General features: G+C 58.0%; 1 protein-coding gene across 6 annotated transcripts in view; it reads right to left on the bottom strand.

The window, feature by feature from the left end:
- Positions 1-2,037: 2,037 nt before the first annotated feature.
- DNAJB6 (DnaJ heat shock protein family (Hsp40) member B6) overlaps positions 2,038-26,269 on the bottom strand; it is a 68,978-nt gene continuing 44,746 nt past the window's right edge. For 5 of the 6 annotated variants that reach the window (XM_042976503.1, XM_042976477.1, XM_042976490.1 and 2 more), the window contains exons 7-10: positions 26,023-26,164; positions 25,428-25,498; positions 9,394-9,609; positions 2,038-3,428 (exon numbers count right to left, since the gene is read on the bottom strand). In XM_042976503.1, coding sequence (XP_042832437.1) covers positions 3,346-3,428; positions 9,394-9,609; positions 25,428-25,498; positions 26,023-26,164 — 512 coding nt within the window. In that variant the 3' untranslated portion in view covers positions 2,038-3,345. Of the gene's footprint in view, positions 3,429-9,393; positions 9,610-24,652; positions 25,499-26,022; positions 26,165-26,269 lie in introns of those variants that run through there. The other variant, XM_042976509.1, reaches the window with a different exon arrangement.

The following is a 26,269-nucleotide window of genomic DNA, read 5'->3' as shown; positions in this document are numbered from 1 at the left end:
GCTGGGCCACGGTGACGCTTCGGCTGGTGACAAGGAGATGGAGGCACCTGCTTTAGCACCCATGCCACGTCAAGTTCTAGAACCTTCCCCCTGGCAGCTGCAGGGGGCACAGCCCTGGGAGGGGGCTCTTGGCCATCCCCCATTCAGCTGAGAACCATGTGGATGACACTTCAAAGGGGTGGGGGGGGCAGGTGGGGACAGGAAAGTGGGGAGCACCACGGGGAGCACCAGGGAGCGGGGAGCACGAGGTAGCTCTCCGGGAGCAGGCGAGAGTGAATAGGACACTTGCGGTGACCCTCTGTGCCGGTCCCGGCCAGCAGGGTCTGTAGGAGCCGGAGGGACAGGCACGAAGCAGACCCAAACCAGGGAGGCCTGGGAAGGGGCCCTATGCCCGGTCGCCGTCTCCTGCCGCCCTGTCCCCGCAGCTCCAGGCCCGGAGACACGGGATGCCCAGCCTCCACGGCCTACTTGGAGGACCACCATGTGAGCCTGGCCTCACTCTTGCCCCAGCAACGTGGGGGCAGGCGCCCTCGGAGGAGTGAGCAGACAGAAGGTTCTGTGCCTGGTGGGATGGGCCAAGTCAGAAGCCCTGGGACCGTGATTGTTAGCGTCACGGTCTCACCTTTCTCGGAGGGGACCGTGTCATTTTCCCAGTTCTAATGCTGCCCCATGGCTCTGGGGACCGGCTGAGGCCACACGGGACCCCTGTGTGCCGCCTGTGCAACTTCCTGTGAATACGCAAGGGTTTCAAAATAAACATGCACCAACCTAAAGTGTTTCTTCAAAGCCCTTAATCCTGCTAACGTGGGGGCAGGGGGGGCGGACGGCCCTGGAGTATGTGGGGGGTTCCTCGCGGCCAGGACCACCTCCCCACCTGGTCCCACACACCCTGTCCCCAAATAGGCCTCCTCTCGATGAGGATGCTGGTAGAGGCCGGGCCCCTCCTCCCTCCATCACCCTTGATGTTGGCCCAGCACCCAGGAGCCCCCTCCGGGAGGTCAGCAGACAGCAGGGCCGCTCTGAGCACGGGCCCCAGCGCAGGCACCGGCACCCAGGCCCCCGGGATGGCAGCCCGCTTGGGTGGCGGTGGAGCAGGGGTGACGGCGTGAGCTCACACGCTCGCCAGCCCACCCCGGCCCTCGGGGCGCCGTGCGTCCCAGGCAGCTGTGTGGTCCCCCCCGCCGGGGAAGCAGGTACTCACCGAGCTCCCCCGGCCAGTGGGCCTCTGCTCGCTGAGGGCAGCGTTAGTGGGCCGCCCGCCCGCAGGGGTGGCACACTTGTTCCAGGTGTGGCTGGAAGACGCCACCACACAGACGCTGTCCCCCACGCGACCGGCGCTGAAGCAGTGAGGTCAAGGGCTGCGAAACTTGCTTCGCGCCCGCTGAGCCACCTCCCTCCCCAGGGACCGACAGCGAATGCTGGTGTGGAAGTGCCTGAGATGCACCCATGAGCCAAACGTGCCCTTGGGAGAGGCTCCAGGTCCGCCAGGGGCCCACGGCAGAAGCCCGTGGTCTGCAGCGGGGCCCGGGTCAGGACATAACCCCAGCCAGGAGGTCTCAACAGCCCATGCCTCCCACCTCCCCAGCGTCCCCCATGCTGCCAGCCAGGCCACTGGGCTCCCACAGGGTCAGTCAGCGGCAGTGTGGTCTTTAACATTTCAGGGGCGCCTGGGGGGTTTGGTCGGTTGAGCATCCGACTTCAGCTCGGGTCATCATCAGGTGGTTCGTGGGTTCGAGCCCCGCGTCGGGCTCTGTACTGACAGCTTAGAGCCTGGAGCCTGTTTCCGATTCTGTGTCTCCCTCTCTGTCTGTTCCTCCCCCTGACATTCTCTCTCTCTCTCTCTCAAAAATAAATAAAAATTTTAAAACAAATAAATAAAGTAACATTTCATCTCACAGTAATGCAGCTCCCAACCCAGGCTCTTGCCCCAATTATCACTTTATTTTTCATAATTGAAATGACAATTATGGCTGGTTTTCTTTCCAATCGCTAATAACGGTGTACTAGCAGACATTAATGATGACGGCAAGCCAGCAGTCCAAGACGGCGCTTACGTTTTATTTCTGCTGATAGCACTTAAAATACAGTATGTTTTCATGGGTACATTTTCCACGGTAAGCCGTAATACCAGTCCACACCACCTCCCTGCCAAAGCCAAACAAAACAAAGCACCCCTCCCCTAACAGTCATCTCAGAGTCGCAAAGTTACACTCGTTTCTGGCTTCCACACCCACGACGCCCATGACGCGGCTACAGGGGCCACGGGGGCCGCTGGCTGCCACATTCACGACAGCGGCATTCTCACACCACGTCAAAGCTCTGCCCCGAGCCCCCATTTCCAAGCGGTGTGAGCTGGCCCTTGTGTTACGGAGGAAAGGCCTGGGCAGGAAGCGCGCAGAAAAGGTTAGGCGCGGCACGGATCGAGTCAGTAGAACCAAAGGGTTAAGAAGCAGCTGATCAGGCAAAGAAGTAAGTGCAGGAAAGTGGACAGAAAAAAACTGCTAGGAAAATAAACGATGTTTTTAGAGGAGCCAATGTTTACAACTGAAATATTTTCCTCAGCGCCCTCATTCCAATCTGAGTGTGTGTGTGTGTGTGTGTGTGTGTGTGTGTGTGTGTGTGTGTGTGAATACCGTCCGTGCGTCTCCCCAGAATGACCCAAACGAAGAGCAGAGAGGGGATTACTGAACAAAATCCTGCAGGGTCCTGTGCATGTGCTAAGGAGAATCATGGGTCCAAGAGAAAAAGATGGAATTTGCAAAAACTAAACAATATCCGAAGTCAGGTTTGGGCTCCTCGGAGCTTAAAACTCCGGTAAATTTAAGGAATGACTTTATATCTAGAGACTCACCCACGGGCCCCCAGGGAGGCGGCTGGGACACCCCGTAACCCGGAGGGAAGACCCCTGGCGGTGCGGACTCCATGCAGGACGTGCGACGACGTCACCCTGCCCCTAACTACGCGCCAGCTCCAAGGACTCTCCCGCCGGGAAGAGAGAAAGGCATTCCGTGGACACACACTCCATCACCCGCCTGCACCAGTCACACCTCTGACGCAAAACAGCTCAGCAGTCGGCATCGTGTTCGCCAGTCGGAAGGAAGGAGCCGGGTCCCCGACCCCCTCAGGGGAGCCGCTGTCGGATTTGGGGCCGGGAGACGCGAGGACAGTGCGGACGGGCTCCGCCCACGACCGTCACTCCCGTCTCCTGCCGTCCCCGAGCCGAGAAGCTGCGGTGTGGGGACGGTGGCCAAGCGGTGCCTCTACCTAACTCGTGCGCGCCACGCACTACGGCACGGGGCGGGCCGGGCGCCAGCTCCGGCAGTAGGCGCGCGGCCGCGAGTCCGCCTAGTGCTTGCCTTTGGTCGATTTCTTCTTCTTGGACTCGTCCCTCTGCTTCGGCTTCTTCCTCTTGCCACCTTCTTTGAGTCCTAAGGAAACACGGCTTGTGAAACACTGCTCCGAAGGGCAGCGGCGTCCCCACCAAGAGGCAAACGCTTCCAAACTCTCGCCCACGTTAACACGGGACAGTCGGGCTGTCCCCGCTTCTCCCCAGGCCACATCCACAGCGTGACCGGCCCTTCAAACCGCAGAGTGACATCTCTGACGTTGTTCAAAGAGCATCGGAGCCACGCGCCCAGAGGGGGCGGCACTGAGCCCACACTCTCCTCTGCTCACCCTGCCCCTGACGACCCCACCCTGCGCCCCGCACAGCCCTCACACCTGCACCCCCACATCCCTACGTGGCCCTCGCCCCTGCGCCTCTGGACCCCTAGGCAGCCTGCACCCCTACACAGCCCTCACACCTGTGCCCCTACACCCCTGCACCCTTTACAAGGCTCTCGCCCCTGCGCAGCCCTCACCCCTGCATGGCCCTCACACCCATGCCTCCCCACCCTTGTGCCTCCACACGGCCCTCGCCCCTGCACAGCCCTCACCCCTGTGCCCTCGCCCCTGCACGGCCCTCACGCCCGTGCCCCCACACCCCTGTGCCTCCACACGGCCCTCGCACCCCTGTGCACCCTCGCACCCCACCCGGCAGGGCTGACTCCGCCCTGGGGACAGGCTCCCTCCGGCACTGGCCAGACCCGAGTCCCGTCTGCCGGGACAAGCCCTGCTGTGGGCCGGGCTTGTGTCCGTGGGCTCTGGGGTGTTCGTCCCCAGGTCTCGCCTGAGGACGCGGACCTTCCGTTTCTCCCATGTCGACTGCTTAACGTGTGGGAGGCGCCCCCTCGAGGTTTCGTCCAAAGGGCCGGAAAGGAAGCGGCCAAGCACCTGGCTCTTCGTCGGTCCGGCAACGAGCTAGAAGAGCCCTCGGCTGAGCCCGCAAGCAGGCTGGATGCCGGATCCAGGTAACGAAAGCTGTATTTACGCGGCCAGTCCTTCACCGACCCACGTGGCCCGCCACGTTCCCCCGCAGCCCGGGCATCACCGTGTCTCACCGTCTACCACACGGGCCCGGGCCAAGCATTTGGGAAAGCCGCCGCGGAGTTCTGAGCGGGAAGAAGGCGAAGGACTGACCCCCCAGTGGGGCGAGGGCGGGGCTCACGCACAACCTCGCCTGAGGCGAGTCCAGGGAATGGGGCCCAAACGCCACGATCCAGGGCACGACGGAGGGAAAACAGCCCCAAGAGTCGAGCAGGGAACCAGAGCCGGTCTGGGGACGTGTCGGCGTGTCCTGTATTGGATGCGACTACCGGTCGGAGGTACCCGGTCTTCCTGGAGGAACCTCCACAGGGAACGGTTCCCACGATGGGCCCCCACGAACACACAGGGAGGAGGGGCCAGGGGCCGCACGTGTGCGTGGCTGGAGGCCCGGCCGACCGCAGGGCTCCTTGCGCAGGAGCCGCGGCCTCATGGTGGGCATAACGTCTCAGAGGCTCCTTGCGCAGAGGGGGACGGTGGCCTCCCCTCCGCCCGCCAGACTCAGTTACTCGCAAAATAACCCGAGAAGGAGAAAGACAAGAACGTGCTGACCTGCCACCGAGACACAGGTGCTCCTGTCCGAGGCTCGGGGAAGCCCACCAGCGCCAAGGGAGACAAATGCCGCCGCCCGGGCCGCCTTCGCCGAGACGACCGAGGGTGGCGGAGAGAAGGACCCAGAAGAACACTGCGGGCCGTGGGGCAGGCTGCCAGGGCCTGTGAGACTCTCCTGCCTCCACCACGGAGAGCCTGTGCCCCTGGTCCGGTCACGAAACCCTAACACCTGACCCAGAAGGGACCCCGAAGCCCCCGCAGCCCCAGCTCCTCTCCCAGAGGGCACTTGTGGTTGTGGCACGGGGCGGGGAGGCAACTCCTCGTTCCCGTTCCCTATTACAATGTCACTCTTGCTACCAGGCATTTTAAAGTTTAAGATGATGACAGAAAAGTAACTTGGGACAAACTAAAGGGATTTCGGCTCAAATGACAAGATTCGGGGGTGTGGAGCATGTGCACCTGTGACCGGCCCCTGCTGCACACATCCCGGCCGGCAGGTGCCTGGCCCGTGCACCTGGGGCACATGGGGGACACCGACCAGCCGGAGGCCTCGCGGCCCCAGGACCCTCACACATACTGCACACAAGCACCCCTTTTGAAGACAGCTGCAAACCGGTCGCAGAGCCTCAAGGGGCCCCGGGGGGCTCTCTGGTCAGTCTGGAAGCAAGTTCCCAGAGCTGAGTCAAGAAAGTTTTATCTGCCCCAACAGCCACTGTCTGCTTGGGGATCCTCTCTGGAATCACGCAAGGGAACAGATGCTGGATGGGAACCCCCTGCCCCGACTCAAACACGTCGATACAGGAGCTGCACGCATGCCCAAGGCTCCGACCAAGGGAGCCAAGTGCTCGGGGCGGTGGGGAGGCTCCACAGTGACGGGCAGGCCCCCCCCAGGTCCCCCACGTGACCCCCCTTCCAAGCCACACCCGTGGCGCAAACCTTGAGGGGAGTCAGCAACCACCCAGCAGGGCGGTGGGGGGTCAGCTCCTAACCTCTGCAAGCGAGCTTTCCCTGAGGCCCCCCCCAAGACAAAGCAGAGCGGGATTATGAGGAAAGAAACCCCCCTCGGATGCTCAGGGATCGAAACTGCAGAACAGAGGGACGCCCGTGCAGGGGTGTGTGTGAGTTGGAGGCCGACAGCCACCACATTGCACAGACAACGTGAGCGCAGCCGGGGTCTGCGGGGCATCGGGTACACGTGGGCCATCGTAAGAGTCACTGGCGGTTTCTTACCGGGTCCTGCGTTCGGGGAAAAGCCTGCGGGAGACGGCCCCTCGGCCACCTGAAGCTCAAGGCAGCGAGGACGTGGTAAGACCCCCCCCCACCCCCCAGAGAGAAACGTCTGAAAGCCCCGGTGGGAGCTGCGGGCAGAGAAGCAGGTTAGCCGCCTGGGTTAGTATCGCGCCCAGCTGCCCAAGCGGACGCGGGCGTGAGACGCGGGGCACACGTCCCACGGTGCCACGCTGCCCTCTGCAAAGCCAAGCGTCCCACAGCATCCTGGCTAAGGCGCCTTCTGCAGGCCAAACAAAGGAAAAGGGAAAAAGGGGAAAAGGGTCAAGTTTATTCTTTCGTTCGTGAAGTCTTCTTCTTGTTGAATGATAATTTTCCTTCCGCACGGTTCCGTGCTCTTGGGGCACCCGCGGCGCGGGGGATCCGCACGGGGCAGACGCTCAGCCACACCTGAGGACTGACCGGCTCCAGGCGACAGGGGGCAACACGAGGCTCCCGTGTCCTCCAAAATGAAGCAGGCGCGAGTGTGACGGGGGCTCGTCGTGCCGCGGAACCACGAACGACACGGCGACGCGGCAGGTCGGTCCGCACCGCCCTGCACCTGCGCCGCCCACGGGAGCCGCCACGCCTGTCCCTGCGCACACACTGCTGTCCCAGCGCCGCGTCCGCACGCACCCGGAATCGGATCGGCCGCGTCCTCCACGTGGGAGAGCCTCACAGAAACGACGCACGCACGCGGCGTCTTGAGGAGCGCGGGTCCAGCGAGAGCTCGCCTCCAGCCTCAAAGGATCACTTCCCCGCGCTGCCTCCCAGCGGGCTCCGAGGGACCCCTCCGTGGAGCGGTGGTTCCAGCCCCGAGGTGCGAGCAGGGGCACCTGGGGAACCGTGCTCCTTACTTTGCGCCGTTCTTAACAAGAATTTCCCCGAGGCCCGGAAATGCGGCAGGAAGCTGTCCTGCGGCCCCCGGGCCCCCCCGGAGCGCACCGGCGGTCCTGCCCGGGGCGGCGTGGGGAGCTCCCGGAGGGGCCCGCCTGCGTTACTGGCTGGCGTCCGAGTCGGCAGCGTCGGCCAAAGAGCCGCAAGCGGACTGTGCAGAGAAGCAAAGCAGCCTGCTGGCAGGAAGCACCCGAAGGTGGCGGGCGGCCCTGAGCCGGCTTCCCGTCCAACTGTGTGATTCTGTCGCACGTTCTTCTCCGTCTGTGGACCCTTCCTCTGGGGCGGCTACACCGTCTCCAGTAAGGAGGTCACCCAAAGCGCCCGGCGTGAGCTCCCCAGACGTCTGCAAGGAACCGTGTCTTCACCTCCGGGGCGTTTAACTCTGACACGCTTCCAGACCTCACGCCCTGTGGCCCAAGAGCATCAGAAAGTGCTCGGGGTGGGGGCGACGGGCTGAGCTCCAGGAACACAGCCTCCCAGCCCGTCCGTGGCCAAGGAAAAGGGTCTGGTGACCAGGAAGTCCTGTCACCTGCCTCTTTTGCGTAAAGACTCGTGCCAAGGATCATCAGGCAACTAGTTTTCCGCACGCAACAACGCCTGGTGGGGACCCGATGGTACAAACGGGCAAAAACGTTTCCTCACGTTTTCAGGGACAAGAATCAGCCGTTTCTTCTACAGGAAGAAACGAACTCCCGACTCTCCGGCAGCACTAACTCATTTCATTGTGCTCTCAGCAGGCGTGGCCTTTGGGGACCCAGAGCGGCGGGCGGCTTCACCTGGCAAGGACGGGCCTCGTTCTGAACTCGGGATGTTCCCTTCGGGCCTGGTCTACTGGCGGACGTCCTGTCGCAGGAGCCGGCCGTCTGCTTGAATAAGGCTCCGGGGGGCCCATCTCTGCACACCTCGTTCTTGGGGACTGGGATGTTCCGACCCGGTACGTAGGCTCATGGTGTCCTTGCGACCCGACAGAGCCCATTAAATCACCGTTCCAAGGGTGAGGTGTTCAAGCAAAGCGAACGGCTGGCTCAGCCCCTTGCCCAGATGCCCAAAGACCCCCACGCTGCCCCCCGCGCGGCCTGCCCTAAGACCACTCGAGACCAGGAGCTGACCATCAACCCCGGGAAAATGTCCACAGGCCCACTCAAGGCAGAATGAGTTCTGAAGTCATACAGCCCTTTCTTCCAATCACACAGGGAAAGGCGGAGGTCTGCGAACGGTCCATCTGCCTGTGGTAGCACCACGCCACGGCCTGGCCGGCGGCCGGGTCTGCACCGCCCCACGTGGCACTGTGCCGCGGCCCAACGCCCCGTGCGCCTCCGAGGGGGTGGCACGTTCTTTCTGTCCTCCTCGAAACCCTGACGCACCCCTCCGCCTTATCCGAGGAGGCCCGGAGAGGCTGGAGGGGTGCGATTCCCAGATAGAAAGTTCTGGGGGAGAAAAGGGACGAGGCTCGTCCTTCTACTTCCCGGCCGTGACGGCACGTCCTGCTGAGGCCCACAGAATTAGCCTGGCCACATGCCTTCGTGTCACTGCGACACCGGGGAAGGACGGAGGTCTTCTCCACCACAGTCTGTTACGGTCACCGCGGCCGCCTCCAGTGGTGACAACCAAGATGGCCACAGACGCTTCGAACCAAAAGGACGCTGGACATGGGAACACAGGATCAAAGCTACATGCACAGCAGGACCCGCAGAAGCAATCCAGAATTCCACGGGGACTTCGCCCCAAGGACCCACGGCAAGTCAAGAAGCTGGAGGGGGGCAGAGCCAGGGCTCCGGAGAAACGGGGTCACTCTGCCCGGGGGGACGGCTGCGTCAGGACCCTCACACGGGGTGCTCTGCTCTCAACCAGAAACAGACGAAGGCACGAGGGGCAGGCAGCAAACGCAAAACGTGTCCTCCCCGAGGCCGCAGGGTGCCCGCAGGTGTGGCGAGGGGCCCGGCGTGTGTCCCTAAGTTATGAAGGCTCAAGCACGCAGTGGAAACTCACAGAAAGGAGCATTTAAGGTAAAAGCAAAATGTGTCATCCTCTGCCCAAGACAACACGCGTCATACCGTCGTCCCGTTTTAATCGGGGGGGAGCTCCCGGGAGGGGAGTCGAGAGCCGGGTGCCTCCCCCCTGCCGCCACCGGGCGCCCGCCCCCGCCCGCTCAGGTCAGGACACAACAGCACAGCAACGATCTCTGTCCTCTCTGGTCCTGGGAGGGAAGGGGGGCGTCCCCGTGGGGACGCGCCACACCGGTGCCCCTTTGCACACCTGCAGAGAGCACGAAGGGGTTCCAGGGGCTGCCGGCGGCCCGCTGTCTGCCCGACTCGTCCTCCTCTTCGCAGACGGGCGGAGACTGGTGTTTGGGCAGAGCGGCCGGCCCGTGTGACCTCGGCGAGGGGCCGCTGGTGCTGGCCGGCTGGGAGGGCAGCGCGCTCTGGCCTCTGCGAAGGCGCTCTTCCTGGAGGGCGGCCTCGTCCGCCACACCTGAAAGCACAGGACGGGCAGGTGTGAGCTCACACGGACCGCTCCCCTCCTCCTGTCCCAGGGCATCCGGCTTCCGGGGCGGAGGGGGGAGAAAGGGTCTTACCACAGCCTCTGCACGGTGGGGGCCTGACCTCAGGCTCCGCGCCCGCCCCTTCACTCACACCAGCGACTCCCGGATGCACGCCCGACCTTCCCAGGAGGGAGTGTGTCCCACGGCAATCCCTGCCCGGGGGACGGGCCCCCCAGGACAATTCATTCCATCAGAACCAACCCGGCGGTGGCAGCCTCCCGCCTCCTTCCCGGGCACCTCCTTCCCGGGCACCTCCTGCCCGGGGAACCTCCTTCCCGGGCGGCCTTACTTGTGGAGCCTGTGCACACACGACACTGAGGAGGCCGCGGCAACACGTTTCCTGCCAGCTCAGAGCCGAGGCCCCGTGCGCTGGCCATCTGTCGCCCCAGAGACTCAGCCAAGATGGAACAGCCCTCCCTGCTCTCAAAGGTGTGTTTCTACCGGTCTTTTAAACAACAAGAAGTAATTCTGCACAACAGGTGAACACCAGGGATACCGTCAGGACAAGCGGTCAGGTTCAAGGGATGATCTCGGGCTTCATTCACCGAAGGCTTTGGACCACCGGGCACGCATGCGAGAGATATGCTTGACATGGGGAACGAAGCTGTGAAACTGTCCGCCTGATGGGGAGGGTGGACCACGTGGGGGCATTCCTGGAGCCTCTTACCAACCCTCCCTTCCAGGGAGGTGGGGGCGTCCACCACCCAGCGAGCAACTCTCACCGAACACCCTCTGTCCGGTACGTACAATCCCGAGCCACAAGAAGCCCCGTGCGAGCGTGAGCCCTGCACGCGCACTCAAACCCGCCAGCTTTCCCCTTCCGTGCCCACAGCCCCCCAGCGGAGGAGCACCAGCTGGGGCAACACCCGAGACGCAGCATGCGGCAAGAGGACGGTCGCGGACGGAGTTGTGCCGATCACAGCCGTTCACACGGGCTCCTCCGGACCCGATGCCCGGCTCAGCGCTGGGAACAGACACGCGCCTGTCCTGGGCCACCTGCCTAAATGGCTCCGCAGCTCGCTAAAGCACATCTCGTGGACCGAACTCCTGAGCCGCGGGGACCGGCCCCCAAATCCTGGCGTGAACTTTGCCCTCACGCAGGAGCCCTGGCCACTGGAAGCAGGGCCACGCTGGTGCGAGGGGCCACATCCAACGGTCTCCCCACCCCCACCGAGCACAGGAATCACTGCTGAGAAATCCCAAGTCTTCGGGCGGCCTGCATCGTGGGGCTTGAGCTTTAGAGGTTTGCCAAAGCCAGTCCCTGGTTCCTCGCGGAGCCTCCGAATCCCCCACGGCTCTGGACGCTGTGGGTGCCCACCACACGTGCTCAACGTTTTCCGGCGGCCGGACGCCCCAGCACCGCAGCCCAGCCCGGCTCCGTGCCGGCCTACAGCTCGGAGTCTGCCGCCCCGGGGTCCCACCTGCAGGACCCAACGGAAACACTGCTCGTGGAGCCGGGTAACCAAGCAGACCTCCAGGCTGGGAGGGGATGCCCGCTGGTCCCGGGTACACGGCCAGGAGACACGTTTCCGGTGAGGCCCTCTGACCCACCGCAGGTTCCTGAGTCCAATCCGATGACTAGGCTGACAGCGCACGGAGGCCCTGGGCCGGGCGGCCACATCCCCCCGGACGGGCGCCTCACCCGAGGGCCACCCCGTGCCTCAGCGGGAAGGTGGCCAGCGGGGCGTCGGTGAACAGGGCCAAGGTCAAGGCCAGGGGAACCCTTGGGGGGAGCCCACCTCTGCGGAGTCTGAGAGTCTCGGCTGACATCATGCTCTTCGGCAAACAAACAGAAGTAAAAACTCTCCGATACGGGAGGAGGAGCCATGCGGCTGTTTGAAGGAACCAGTTACGTGGAGACTCTACTGCAAAACCCGCATTTGAAGCGGGAAGTGGAGAAAGGCGAGCCGGGGCCTCGGTTTCTTCAGGTGCGTAGGCCTCGCGGAGCACTCGGGGAGGGGCCTGTGACCCCAACACCTGAATACTGGCAAACGGGGGGACGCCCGACCCCAGGAACAGCTCCGTGCGCACAGAATGTCGCCCAAGCACGTGCTCAGCTCTGTCCACCTGGAAGGAAGAAGCTGCTGGAGCCCCTGGGGCAGCAGGGAGACACCGCTGTGGGGGACCAGTTATCCCTTCCCTGCCCCACACAGTCCCACCTCCCACGCTCCCTACGATCCGTAAATATCACACCTTGCGAACAACAGCGTAACATCTGAGAACAGGTCAACGTCAGCTCTTACGCAAAACGTCGGCATCCCTCCATCTGGGCCCGGCAGGGCAGGGGCCAGGCTCGTGGCGGGGGTGCTGCAGCGCTCCCACCCTGCTAACCGCACCCCGGGAACCCTGGGAACCGAGTCTTCCACACCGGCGACAAGAGGCGGCGTTTCCCCCACCATCTCCACAACCGTTTGGCGTCCACAGCTCTGTGCCTTCAGACGCGACCTCCCCCGGGAAGTGCAGGGAACGCATCCGGGCGCAGACGGCTGGCCTCATTTCCGGCACTCACACCGCAGACAAAGTGCACGCCGGCTCTTGGGAGACGGGTCCTCGGGAGCTGGAAGGCCACCACGGGCAGGGTGCAGTCCTGCTGGCCGGTCGAGGGCCGCACAGGCCGGGGGAAGAAGCGCCGGGCCTACGACGCTGTGCTGTTCCCCGTTGTCTTTACTTCCCCAGGCCCAGGACGTGCACACACACTGGCTTCCAGGGACGCTTTGTGCCCTGCGTTTGCTGTGTGGCCGGAAGACAGAAGTCCCTAAGGTGCTCAACTTGAGGACGTTCTGAGTGCCCATGTACAGATACGGGAAACAGAGATCGTGAAGGCGTCTGTCCCCTGCAGACTGGCCCGCGTCTCCCAGGCCTCTCGGATCCTGACACGCTCAGGGCTCAGAAGGCAAGCAAATCACGGACGCAAGAGGGCACCGCATCCAGCGCTGCCGGGAAGCCGGGGCAATCAGGCGCGCTCCCTGCAGGACGTCCCTCGGAGGGGGCCTCTGCCCAAGCACCCTGGCCTGCCCACCAGCTCCGGACTTCCCGAGCCCATCCTCCCGGGCAAATCCTAGCGCCACTCCTGCTCAGGCCTCGCCTTCATGAAGCTTCTTCCCTAGAGCCCCGCGGCACGGTCCGGGCATCGGGACTTACGGCGGCGCCATAAGGGCGGGTGGCCAGGGTGGAGAGTCAGGCTGTCAGGTCCACAGGGACCGTTCCAGAAACAGTGGTAGGACACACAGCTGGCACCTGTCCTTCTGGTCCACATGGTCGACTCTTAAAGGGGACACGGTGACTGGGCTTGTCACGCCACCGTGAGCTCCCAAGGTCCTCGGGTCTGCAGCAGGGACAACCAAGTCACTGACCTCACAAAGTTCCCACAAACTTTACGGTGTCTCAGGCACCAGGAAAGATGATTTGGGGAAAGGAGATAAAGAAAGGGAATGAGAAGCAGAGATTAAATCACGGTCTCACCCCAAAGGTCTCACTGGATCCTTTCTGCAGGGACTCACTGAACCCACTATGTGCACAGTGGGCTGGCGGCACTGACAGGAGGCCACCGTCCCCCACCTGCTGGTGAAAGGGGATTCGAGGGCTGGTTTTGATCAGAACGAAGGGCACAATCGACCCGAGACCCAGGGCACCGCCACCCTCATGCTGGGGCAGGAAGCCCGCTCCTCCTCCTGGGCTGGGAGCTGTGTGGCAGACTCCACACCAGCCGCGACCTGTCCCCCCCCCGACCCCTCCGCCCCGGCCCGCTGCTTCAGAGACAGGGGGACGTGGAGAGGGAGTCCGAGAGCATCTGGAATGAGGGATGCCCGCGCCCGGTGTCGGGACGAGCCGCCATGACAGAGTGGCAGGTCCCGACCACACACTTAACGTGCTGTGCAAGGAACTCAACCTGTCATCGGGATGTCACCTGCCCCCACCGCATGGGGACATGACAGGGAGCTTCTGAGGGAGGGCTAGTCCCACAGGATCGGAACCCGCCTCATCTCCCCTCAGTTTTAAAGCGGCCTCATTTACCTTCTTCAAAACCGAACACAACCCCTCCCACTGAAGCCGGAGCCTGGGCCAGCGTCCCTGCCTCCCCGCCACCCCCAAAGCCTCTGTTCTGACATCGCGTCCAACCACAGCCCAGCGAGGCCCAAGTGCTGGGCCGGGGCTGGGGGGGGAGGGGGGCGGGGGCGGGGCGGGCAGGGGTCTCCCACGGCCCCCGATTCCCTGCTCCAAACTCAGGGACACCGTTGGGCACGATCGCCCTAGAAGAAGGGACCCAGCACCGACAAACATCTCACAAAGCCACACGGTTGTCCAGAGTAACTTAAAACTAGGAATGCAAACCAAACAGTGAGCACTGGGCCTCCCGTCTCCTCCCCCACACCCCACGTCACTTCTAACGGCCGGCCACATTTTTCACTTCTTCCTGTTCTGTACTACCTCTTCTGTGGAATTTACCATGAATCCTTTAAACAATCTGACTTGACTCTGTACCTTACGAAGGCGCTACAAATTAGCTGGAAAAAACAAGTCCCATCCAATTCTACGACCCATACCAAATTTACTATTTTGGTATAATTTCTGCAAGCCTGTCTTCTCGCACATGAATCAGCTAAACTTGGAGTGTTAGTGACAACACTCCAAGCACCCTTTTCTTGTGGACAACTAAATATACCAGAACACATCCTGCCCCCGTAGCACCAAGTTAACAAATTTAAAAACAAAAACACGGTCTGCCGGTCTCCGGGGCCAAAGCACATGAACTCAGCAGGAAGCTATGGAAGGCACGCTGGGCAGCTGCCCCGAGCACACAGCCGGCCCGGCTAACGCCCGGCACTCTCCCCAAATGGAGTCCAGATACAGTGAGTGTGCTCTGGGTTGATAAGATGCAAATGAAAACAAACTTCCATAGATAAAAACAGAACCACTTTTCCCAAATATGTACAATCCAAGAGGCCTTGGCTGCAGCTGCTTTTTGGGGGGATGGGAGAGCGTTAATCCCATACTCACTCAAATCATGAATACCACACATGCAACGTGAGATGACGCACACATCCAGAAATGCACCACCGGCCCATCAGAAGATTCTCTCAGGCACCAGGGCCCGGAGCGTGCCAGGCCCTGGAGACCAGCGTGGGACAAGGCCCCCGTTCTTACAAAGCTCAGGACAGGACACGCGTAAACACTCCGGCCCCACGATGAGGTCAGGGCCACCCACCTCGTGCTCTGCCTATACACAGCACAGACGGCCAGTGTCCGGATGACAAAAGTGAGCAGAGCCGAGAAGAGCCAAGGGCGCAGTCCCTGCAACGGGGACACAGAGGGACATGGGAAAACCACAGGAGGCGGCACACGCCATGATGGGACTTGGACGTAGAACGGAGCGGGCGCGGAGAAGCGTGGGACAGGAACCGGAAGCACAGGCACGAGACAAATCCTAAAACGTCTCCTGAGCCAACGGAGCCCCTGAGCGCTTTTCGACAAGGGGACACCTGAGTTCCAGCTGGCAGGCGGTGGGCACAGTGACGTGTGCAAGACAGAGAAGGCAGACAGATGAGGCTACTCGCTGAGGGACTGAAGGACTAGTTCCCGAAACAGCTGGCCAGAGTCTAAGCACAGTGCCCGTCACGTCACGTGAGGGGAAACCGAGTCACCATGGCGCCCGGGCTCCAGCAGGGAGGGCCGTGGAACACAGGAGGGAGAACACGGAAGGAACTCCTGCCCAGCCCCTCTCCACGAAAGACAGAGCACGCGTGAACCCACGCTAAGGGCCACAACAGAGCCACTGACAAAGGACCAAAGATCCCGGAAGCCCCAGTGCTGCCGCCTTCCCCACCAGGACCCCAGCTTAAAACAAGTATTATCTTGTTAAAAACCGAGGACACAGCCTCTTAACCGTCCGGAGGCACCGCACGCAGGCCTCCACGGTGGCTGCCGTGTCCGACCACACCTCCCTCGGCCGGGACCACGGGCCGCGCGTCGCCGGAGGTCCTCAGTGGCACAGGCCAGCCGGGTGTCAGTTACCAGCGGCACCTTAGCAGCCGCCTGATAAACACGGGGTTACGGTTACTGCTCCAGATTCTCTGCTCACCGGCCAGGCCGGGCTCAGGCACAGGCCTCGCAGGGCAAGTTGACACCGCACGGTATCCCTGGACGAACAGCACATGCGGGCCAGGGCGGATGGGCCGGACCCCACCGACCGGCTCAGTGTCCCAAGCCTCGTCTGCAAAGCGGGCAAGGCCACAGATCCAGGCCACGGGGCCGTCGTGGGAGTGAAGCTGCTGGTGCCTGCAACTCGGGTCTATCAGCTGCTTTTATCGTATCATCGTCTCCTGTGGCGTCTGCTCGGTTTGAGGACAATGAAGCTGGAAAGCAAGGGATGTGGAGGCTTCATGATCTCATCTGTGGATCGTCTATCCGGATCCACCTGCCTGCGGTCGCTCGGCCTCCCTTCCGGGAGCCGGCCCCGTTACGTGACTGGGGGTCATGTTCGAACGCCCTGCTGGAGACTGCCGACAGCCAGCATACAAACCAAATGCCGCAGAGGACGGAGAGGGGTGCGCGGGAAGAAAATGCTGGGGGGAAGCAGAAGCCCACCCACGCACGGCCTCACAGCCCCGGGGGTTCCTACAGCCACCCTGAGGGAGGTCTCGGGGCCACACAACCCTAACTCTAGCAGCCACAGGGCCTCAAGAGGAAGAGGTCTGTGTGGGGTGAGAGGGTGTGCGGAGAGGAAAATTCCACACCCTCCTTCCCAAACACCTGACCTGTGATGCGTGTCAAAGGAGCCGTGAATGGAGTCCCGTGCGCCCTAAAATCCAAAGGACCCTTCTTTCTGGAGCAGGACTGCCTGCCCTGCGTGGGGGTCCGATCTTTGGAAACTTATGTCTGAAGCATGACTTGGTTGTCGAGATGAAGAACCATTGGCATAATTATTAAAACAAATCTTGAACAGACACGTCATAGAACGGAATAAGCGTCCATTTCTGTATGTTCATAAAACTGATTTTTCTGAAGACACACACTTCAATCCACATAAAAAGTTGTCGTTTCTGCTCAAAGTTACTCAGTCTTCTGTGAAATACATCTGTTAAGTCTCTCCAAAACCTATTAGATGAGGGTATATGCCAAGGAACTCCAGGAGTTGTTTTCATCACAATAACACCCCAAGAGCAAGCCCCTGGGCAGCCGAGCCCTCCCCGCAAGGAAAAGGCAGGCAGCGCCCCAGATGCCAGAGTGGCCAGCCCCTGCTCCAACCGTCCCCATGGGGCCTGGGGGCCCGAAGCACAGCACCCCAGTCCACTGAGCCCAGCGGTCAGAACCACGCACTAGTAACGCTATGAAATTCTCTTCAAAGGAAAATTTAAAGCAAAACCAGAAGGGCACCTGGTGGCTCAGTCAGTTGAGCACCAGAGTCTTGATTGACTTCGGCTCAAGTCATGATCCCGGGATCGTGAGATCGAGCCCCGCGTCAGGCTCTGTGCCAGAGCCGGCTGGGGATTCTCCCTCTCTCCCCCGCTGCGCCTCCCCTCACTCACAGGCTGGATCTCTCGAGAATGAAAAATAAGAAGTGTAGAGCAAAAGTGGAGGGCACGGTAATTCTAAAAGTTGGTGACACAACATCACGACCGTAGGTTGGAGCCTTTGCACCTAGGGCTGCTGTACACCTCCCACCACGCCCTTCTCTCAGGTAAAAGGTGCCCCAGACGGTGCCACTTACAAAGCTCGGGTGCTCAGATTCCATCCCCGGCCCTGGAGTGAGCAGAGGGAAGGCACATGGCTGACCCACACCTGCTGGGTGACAGTACCTCCACACCGTCCAGGTGAACGGTAGACAGTGTGCTGCTGAGTCAAGGGCCTTGGGGCGCCTGTGGGGCTCAGTCAGTTATGTGTCTGACTTCGGCTCAGGTCATGATTTCACGGTTCATGAGTTCGAGCCCCAAGTCGGACTCTGTGCTGACAGCTTGGAGCCTGGAGCCTGCTTCAGACTGTGTCTCCCTCCCTCTCTGCCCCTCCCCTGTCCGTGCTCTGTGTGTGTGTCTCTCTCAAAAATAAACATAATTATGGGAATGTAAGCTGCTGCAGCCACTCTGGAAAACAGGAGGGAGGTTCCTCAAAAAACTAAAAACAGAACTTCCCTACGACCCAGCAACTGCACTAGTAGGTATTTATCCAAGGGATACAGGTGTGCTGTTTCAAAGGGGCACATGCACCCCAATGTTTATACCAGCACTATCAACAGTAGCCAAAGTATGGAAAGAGCCCGAATGTCGATCGACGGATGAATGAGTAAAGTAAAGTGGTATATACATACAATGGAGTATTACTCGGCAATCAAAAAGAATGAAATCTTGCCATTTGCAACTACGTGGATGGAACTGGAGGGTGTTATGCTAAGTGAAATCAGTCAGAGAAAGACAAACATCGTAAGACTTCACTCATTCAATGAGGACTTTAAGACACAGAACAGATGAACGTAAGGGAAGGGAAACAAATATAAAAACAGGGAGGAGGACAAAACACAAGAGACTTAAATATGGAGAACAACCTGAGGGTTACTGGAGGGGTTGTGGGACGGGGGATGGGCTAAGTGGGTAAGGGGAACTAAAGAACCTACTCCTGAAATCATTGTTGCAGTATATGCTAACTAACTTGGATATAAATTTTAAAAAATAAAAAATAAAATTAAAAATAGACATAATAAAAAAAAAAAACGTGAAAAAAAAATCAGGCCTTAACAAATTTATTCACTATGGGAGAATCCTAATGAGCTATCTCCAAAAACAAACAAACAAACAAACAAACAAACAAACAAACAAAACCTCCAAAGTCAAATTACTAAGAATTAAAGAAACCCCATTTCAGGTCGCCTGGGTGGCTCAGTCAGTTAAGCATCCAAGACTTGATCTTGGCTCAGGTCATGATCTCACGGTTCGTTGAGTTTGAGCCCTGAGTCGGGTTCTGTGCTGACAGTGTGGAGCCTGCTTGGGATTCTCTCCCTCTGCCCCTCCCCTGCTCACACAACCTCTTTCTCAAAGTAAATAAACTGTTAAGAAAAGAATTAAATCACATTTCACTGGGGAAAAGGACAGAATAGCCATTCATATGGCTAAATAAAAACAAAAATGGCAAAATAAAAATCAGACTCCATACCTCACTCAAAAGTTCTAGATAAGTATTTTAAACATTTTTAGAAGGTAAATATATATGGACAGAAATATCTAAACTAAGAGATGGAAACAACCCAGCAGCAAAAAGTTGAATCAACTAGGTAAAAACTTGTTACTGAACAACTCATCCCAAACAGATGTCTCATATTTTATAGGCCATCTTTTGACAGGAAATAAAAAACACAACAGACTTAGAAATGAGCAAAAATGAAGAATGTTATATAGGCTAAACTCAGCAGTAATTTCAAAAACTCCCATTTGTGAACAAAAAGGCTGTAAATAAATATTCTGGGGGCACATGGGTGGATCAGTCCACTGGCTGAGTGTCTGAGTCTTGATTTCAGCTCAAGTCATGATCCCAGGGTCGTGGGATCGAGCCCCATGTCAGGCTCTGTGCTAAGCGTGGAGCTTGCTCAGGACTCTCCTCTCTCCCTCTGTCCCTCCCCCAGGCTCGCTCTCTAAAATTAAAACAAAACAAAAACTGAACCGTGGTGAAGAAAAAAGATGAAAACTAGGTATTTAATAGGAAAATACTAGAAGCTATGGCTTCCAGAAGGACTAACACGAACAGGCCAGCACCCGAAAGCCGCAGGTGTAAAGAACAGACCCAAGGAGGGAGAAAGAACGCTCCCCACACGCTGACCGAAACCTCAAGAGCCTCAACAGCACGGACACGGTCCCTGAAAAGACGACTTAACTCACAAGGAGAAAATACAAACCAGCATGAACAGCAGAAAAGTTCAAAGATTCAGTGACTGGAAACGCGCCCAGGCCAGAAGGCTCTCCAGGCAATTCCCCTCTCCTCTCGCGGACAGAGCGCACGCACGGCTTCCGGGTGAGATGGGAGCCGGGCCGGGGCCCCCTCTACCCTCGGGAGCCCTGGAAACTTCCGTCAGAGGGCCCAGCATCGCCACCGAGCTTTCTTCTTCGACAGAAAGAAAAGGCAGCAGCCAAGCACATAATCCTACAAATAAAATATTTAAACCAGGCCTACTGGGGACAAGGAGGGAAGTGCCCACGGTCGATATTAACAATTAGGTTAAGAAAAAATGGGGGCGGGAAGCAGAGAGGAGAAATCTAGCCGGGCTTTCCAGCTATAAAAGTAGATACCTTTCTAAGCCAAGAGCACAGTGAGGTGACTGGATTAAAGGCAACATAAAAACTTACTTTCTCACTTGCTTATACACAACAGCCAGTCAGGAAAGGGCATCAGACAGAGGCGGGTACCTGGAGTCGCCGTGCCCTTCATTTCCAAGTGTCAGAACACCCAAGATAGGCTTGAAAGCGAGCTGCCCTTTGAGGCAGCCACTCCCACTGGCACAGTGTGATCCTGGCCTGAGACGAGAGAACAAGAAAGAAAGAAGTCCAGTAACACAGTGACAGCAGCATAGAAGACAGGGACCAGCGGGAAGGGGGATGTGGGAGAAAGTCAGACCATTTCACAAACGCACCATGTGAATTAAAGAGAAATACACACGTGGAAGTGAAGAAAATGAGAAAATATTCCGTCGTACAAGATGCGGGGGATTGAACCAAAAGCCAAAAGAGAGACACCTTTCTGGAGAAGAAATCAAGACCGCCCACGGCAAGCGTAACGGACGGACAACTGCAAAGACCACCTTCAACAGAGCAGGCAAAGGCCCAAGAAACCACAACATGACAGGAACCCAGGGAGTCCCAGCATTCCAGGGATGTGTGGCCAAGGTAACACAAAGATGGCCCACCTAACTGACCAAGGAAACGTAAAATTTAAACACCAGGGGTGCCTGGGTGGCTCAGATCAAGGGTCCACTGTCGACCTCGGCTCAGGTCTTCATCTCAGAACCCACGATGGGCTCCGTGCTGGGCATGGGGCCTGCTTTAAAAAAAAAAAAAAAAAAAAAAAAAAAAAAAACCACCCAGCCAGGATTTTCACAGTTATGCGAGGAATCCGTTGTTGATGGGAAAGTGTTCTCTGTGGGAAGCGATGACCGTCAACTCTCATACGTACATTTCCAACCATTCGACTTCCAGGAACCAAATTTGACAGACCTCCTCCCACAAGCACAGACTGCAGTTTGCAAGAACTCCAAGCCGTGTGGGAAGAAAATACAGCCACGCCCCCCGCCTCCCCGCCAGGCTGCACGGGACAAGGAGGCCGAGGCTGCCACGGGTGCCGGAGGCGGGCCCACGCCACGCGGGGCGGCCGGGTCCGCACACCAGCCACGCCAGAACCCGCTGGGAGCCCCATCTCCGCCCGACAGGCACAGTCCACACCTTTCCTCGGGCCTTCTGAACGGCCCTCGAACACTTCAGACCACAGCTCGCCGGACTCTGCCCAGGCCGGGCGAGGGACGGTCAGGGAGACTCTGGGCACACGGAGGCCACGGCTCACTCTGTTCCGGCTCCAGACCGGATGTCATCAGAGCCTTGGCCTCACAGCAGAGCCCTGGCGAGCCCCCAGTCTCAGGTAAGAGGCTGTCTGCTCAGGCCCAGGCTTGATCAGCAACAACGTCCCCGACTTCAGGGGTGGGCGGAGTGGCCAGGCAGCCCCCCGGCCACCTCGAGGCCAACCAGGGTCAGCTCGGCAAGCGGGCGGCCGAAGAAGGAGAAAACAATTGAACGTCTCTGGTCTGGGAGTCCGACTTTCCTACCTCTTTATTAGCGGAAGCAGAGTGCATGTGACAGGACATTGTGTATTCGCGGTATTTCTGACGGATCCATCCATCAACACTGGGAAATACTGGCGCTTAATACCCTCTGCAAGGGAAATTTGTGTCCAGATGGTAGGCTGGACAGCATCGGAAGAACTGCTTAGGGAAGAAACACAGCTACGTGACATGGTGCGCACGTTAAGAGATGTACACGTACTGATACTCAATCGTGAACTCTGCTGTGGAAGTGACAAAACTGGAGAAAATGCCTGAGAAACAAGCCTCGCACGGGCTCCGGGCTCCACGACACCGCTGTTGACAGCGTGCCCGTCTGGGGATGGAGGGACGGTGCCACGAGCTGCCCTTGTGCTCAGGCTCCCACTCCCACAGGCAGGTCCGGCTGCCTCCGGAAGAGACTGGAACGTGAGCCCCCGCCCCGCTGCGGTACCAGCTAGGGCGAGCAGTCCTGGAGGGGAGGGGAAGGGCGAGGCGTGGGCCAGAGGCCCACGGCAGGTGGTCAGCAAGTACAGGGGTCTCCCCAAGGCAGGAGAAAGGAGCCACTGCCGTGCTTCCGCAATATCGTCTGCAGCCCCAGGCCCTGGGGCAGGCCCGCTTACTAAGGGCCTGTTCTCTGTGAGTGTCGGGGGCCATGCAAGGAAGGACTTTCAGTACGAGGACGCAGTCTCCCGAGCTGCCAGCACAAGGGGAGGGAGGGCTGGAGAGAGGGACATGACAGCGAGACGCTCCTTCCTGGGACACATCAATCCCGTGTGAGATAAACTGGTTTATTAGACCACGAGACTGACCATTTACTGGTCAGTGATCCAAACAGGAAAGAAATGTCCTCAACCAAGATGCACCCTTAAGCCCTCCCATACCAGGCCTGGTCAGGACTTGGCACGGAGGAGCAGGGCACAGTGACCTCCCAGGGGAACAAGGAGAAATGAACAGGGTGGGCTGGCAGCCGCGGGGCTCACTCCTCGAGCACCAGCTCGGGGAGTAGTGCCCCCACCAAGTGGGCCCCCGTTCTCGGGGCACGTGGACTCCAGAATAGATCCCCTGTTTCCTGAATGCCCAGACAGCAGGAAAAGGACCAACGATTGGCTCCCCAATAAACGGCTCACGCAGCCGGGTGGTCGGAAGGCAACGGCCACAAACGCAAGAAGAAAGCGTCTGCTGCCCTGGAGTGAACCGCCAGTGACAGGCCCGTGGCACCTCCCCCTGCGTCTCCCTAACCAGCGACACTGCCCAAGTCCCAGCTAGTTCTGGTCTCTGGAAATCGGCGGTCACTGGGATTTCCCCATTTCTCACTGACAGGAGTGAGAGCCGTCACCACTTTCCCTACCTTGACCTTCTGAGATGTCAAGATCAAACAGCTAATTTAGACAAGAGAAAAGCATCTGGCCTGAACCACGGTCTACGCCTACTTAATGGAGCTCACAGAAGTGCAAGGAGCAGCATTTTCACAGCTGAAAAAGATCGGAAAGTGGCCCAAGTGACCAGATCGGGAAAAGTACCCAAAACCAAAGTGGAAACATTGTGCCGACATTAAGAACACAGGAGATGGCGACAGAGGAAGAAGTTAAGCCAATGCTTCTCGGAGGACTTGCATCGTTAAACTACCTGATGCACGAGTACCAAGCCCCTCAGAGACACCTTAGATGGTCACAGAACCTCGTACCCGTGTAATTTTTTAAAAGGTCATTGGGTCACAATAGCAAGCGTTCAAACGGCGAGTAGCCTGCAGCTGCTTCGGATTCTGGGTCTCCCTCTCTCTCTGCCCCTCCCCCACCACTCGCGCTCTCGGACTCCTAAGAAGAAAAATTGTTTTTAAATACACACGTACGTACATACAAACCGCTCGGCAACAAGGAAGCTCCTCCGGTTAACTGACCCGTAAAACACACACTCTCACCAACAGCACAAGTGCAGAACAAAGGTGATGTCCTCAAATGCCAACTTGAGAGTGGACACTTGACCACTTGACCGGGATGCCCTCCGCCAAGAAACCTCAGCAGAAAGACTCTGGCAGTCAGACCCCTTCCACGTGTGCCATTCGAGGAGGAGAAACGGTTCACGGCGGGAAGCGCATTCGGCAGCACCCACCGCCCTACCGGCTTCAAGAGCGTTAGGACCACAGTTCTATCCTAGCGCAGCGCCTCCCCGAGCGCCACCTCGTGCTGGTCGACCCAGGACCCGCCGTCAGCACCCGGTGTCCTCGGGGGACCGCCGACCTGCTCTATCAAGAGGTTCACCCCGCCCACCGTCACTGACGACCGTTTAGTTCCAGGTATTCACCACCGTTCCCCAGGACAGAGAAACCGTCTATCCCCACAGCATAAACGCAAGCAGGCTTCCCAGCGTCAGAACTGCAGCTCGTGAAAGCGCATCCGGCAAAGCCCTTTCCGGTGACCTCCCTCCACGCCGCTCTTCTCCAGAGGCACGGAGGCCTCAGGACAACACACGTCGGCATCTTTCACGGTTTTCCCTCGGTTCGACGGTCTTCTCATACTCACAATGAATTCTGCAGTGCTTTGCTTTTTTAAACGGTCTCTATGAGATTTTCTAAAATATCCCTTGTTCTCAGTAAAGACACACTTGATTTTGTAAAGTTCCCGACGCCTCCCAACTGGGCCTGCACAGAGGCCAACGTGTCTGTCAGGGAGTAAGCACCTTCGGTCCTCCTCTCCTTCAGGCAGGACCCGGCTGCTCATCCAAAACAAAGCCGAGTGGGGTCATTCAGATGCAACCCGAGTCTAGTTTGACATTCCTGTGGCTGGAATTCTAGTTCTTAACGGTGACTGTGACACATTTTACACCTTGAGAAACAAAAAAAGGCCTTTATTTTTGCCCGCATCTCTGTCACTGCAAGACTCTGCCGTACATATCACATCTTTAAGTGAGCTCGCGTCAAACGTACCCTAGAAAACTAGAACCTACTAGGAATGAAGAGCTGCGTAGCTGTTTCTTTCTTCTCTGTAAAAACCGTTACCACACGGGAAGTGTCAATACGCTGCTGATCGTTCTAGAACGTAAACAGGAGACTCTTCGTACACTCTCCAAATATGCCGAGGGAAAGGAACACACGGAACGAAGATCAGCACCCACCTTCACGAACAGAAGGAAACGGTAACGAAGCGGCCCCGCGAGCCCAGGCACAAAATCATACGCAGACACAAGAAGACTGTAGCCCCACTCAGGAAAGAATGCACCAAACACATTCGCATTTATTATTTTTTTTAAGCAAATGACAAAGACCCAGTTACCAGCTTTACTTTTTTAAACCTAAGCTTAACATTACATATTTAAACAATTGTCAAAACTTACTAAGTTGCCAGCATTCATGCACTAGAAAAACATCCTCAATTTATATTAAACGAGAAATGTATTACCATTAATGCATTAATATCTCTCACTACTAAATACTGAAAAAGACTGAAATTATTTTTTTTGTGGAAGATTCATCCTGGCAATGTTAACTTCACAGCAGGCTGACTCTACTTGGCTCACGTTTCAAACACGATGGAAAAGCAGGTCCGTGCTGGTGTTAGTGTACGAAAGGGTCACGGCCACCTTGGATCACGTTTAATAAGAAAGCAAAGTGCATACAGAGATTTACAACAATTTGAAAGACAAAAAAAAAAAGAAAGGCAAAAACAAAAACAAAAAACAAAACGAAACAAAAACCCAATGGTCCTATTATGTGGTCCCAACAATAAACTCAAGAGTCTATGACAAACAGGGCTCCGATGAGCTGTGTATAAATACTTTAGATTAGGTACAGTTATACTGAGAGTCGAGTTCGTGTGAAATCTTCAAAAACAATGTTTCTGTTACTCCTCACCGGCGCCCGATATGGTTCGTTACGGTTGTTACAGTTACGTGTCTGTTACTTTCTGTTACGCGGCGCGAGCGTCGGGTGTTACTTGCTATCCAAGCGCAGCAGCTGCTCCTTACCATTTATCGTTAAGGACTTTAACTGGCCGTTCTCTTCAACTTCTACTCTTTCCTCGCCATTCTCGACAATTCTGAAAGAGAAAACGCGCTCAGAACCTGTTTTTAATGTAAACACATGTGAACGTATCTGTGTATTTTGAAAACACATCGTGCCCGCTGACATACGTGAAACCGCTCGCGCGGAGGGTTAAAAACACAGCAGCGGAAGGCAACCTACTGACGACAGTCCCTCCCGAAGACAGAAGACACGTTTACGCTGAGGTAAAAGTTGTCTCAGGTACACATGGCCGAACGCTGAACACACGCACAGACGCTAGCCATCAAAATGGCAAATGTCGCCAACAAAACTCACTACGCGTGAAATGTGACGTCATCACACGTGTCAAGTGTGCCTCTAAGTGAGCATTATTTCTGACACGTATTATTCAGCAGAGGTTTAAAAGCAAAAGCTCTGATTTGGACATTAAAAGATCCCAATGGTGCCAAATTTAACAGACACCCTGTATGTCAAGCTACCGGGGGAGGTGGGCAACAGGAAATGTGGCACCCGTGAAACGTCACACCGACTTCTTTGGAAGAGAGACGAACGCCATACCTCTTTGTAGTGATTTTTCTGCCGTTCACCATTTTTGTAGAAGTGGATATAGATTTGAAGCTGCCCATCCCGCTGCCACCAAACGCCGTGGACGAGAAGGAAGTGAGGCCCCCGTGACCTGCCGACCCGAAGGAAGTAAATCCTGCCGGAAAACAGCATGTTCAGTACGGGTTTAATGCAGGTCTGAGGAACCCATCGGACGAGGTGAGCACACCTAAGCAGGGCGGCCGCAGAGCCGGGGGGCACA

This window comes from Panthera tigris, chromosome A2, assembly GCF_018350195.1.
Source record: "Panthera tigris isolate Pti1 chromosome A2, P.tigris_Pti1_mat1.1, whole genome shotgun sequence".
NCBI classification, from domain to species: Eukaryota; Metazoa; Chordata; class Mammalia; order Carnivora; family Felidae; genus Panthera; species Panthera tigris.
Note: the sequence above shows the minus strand (reverse complement) of the source record. Positions and strands in the feature narration are given on the sequence as shown.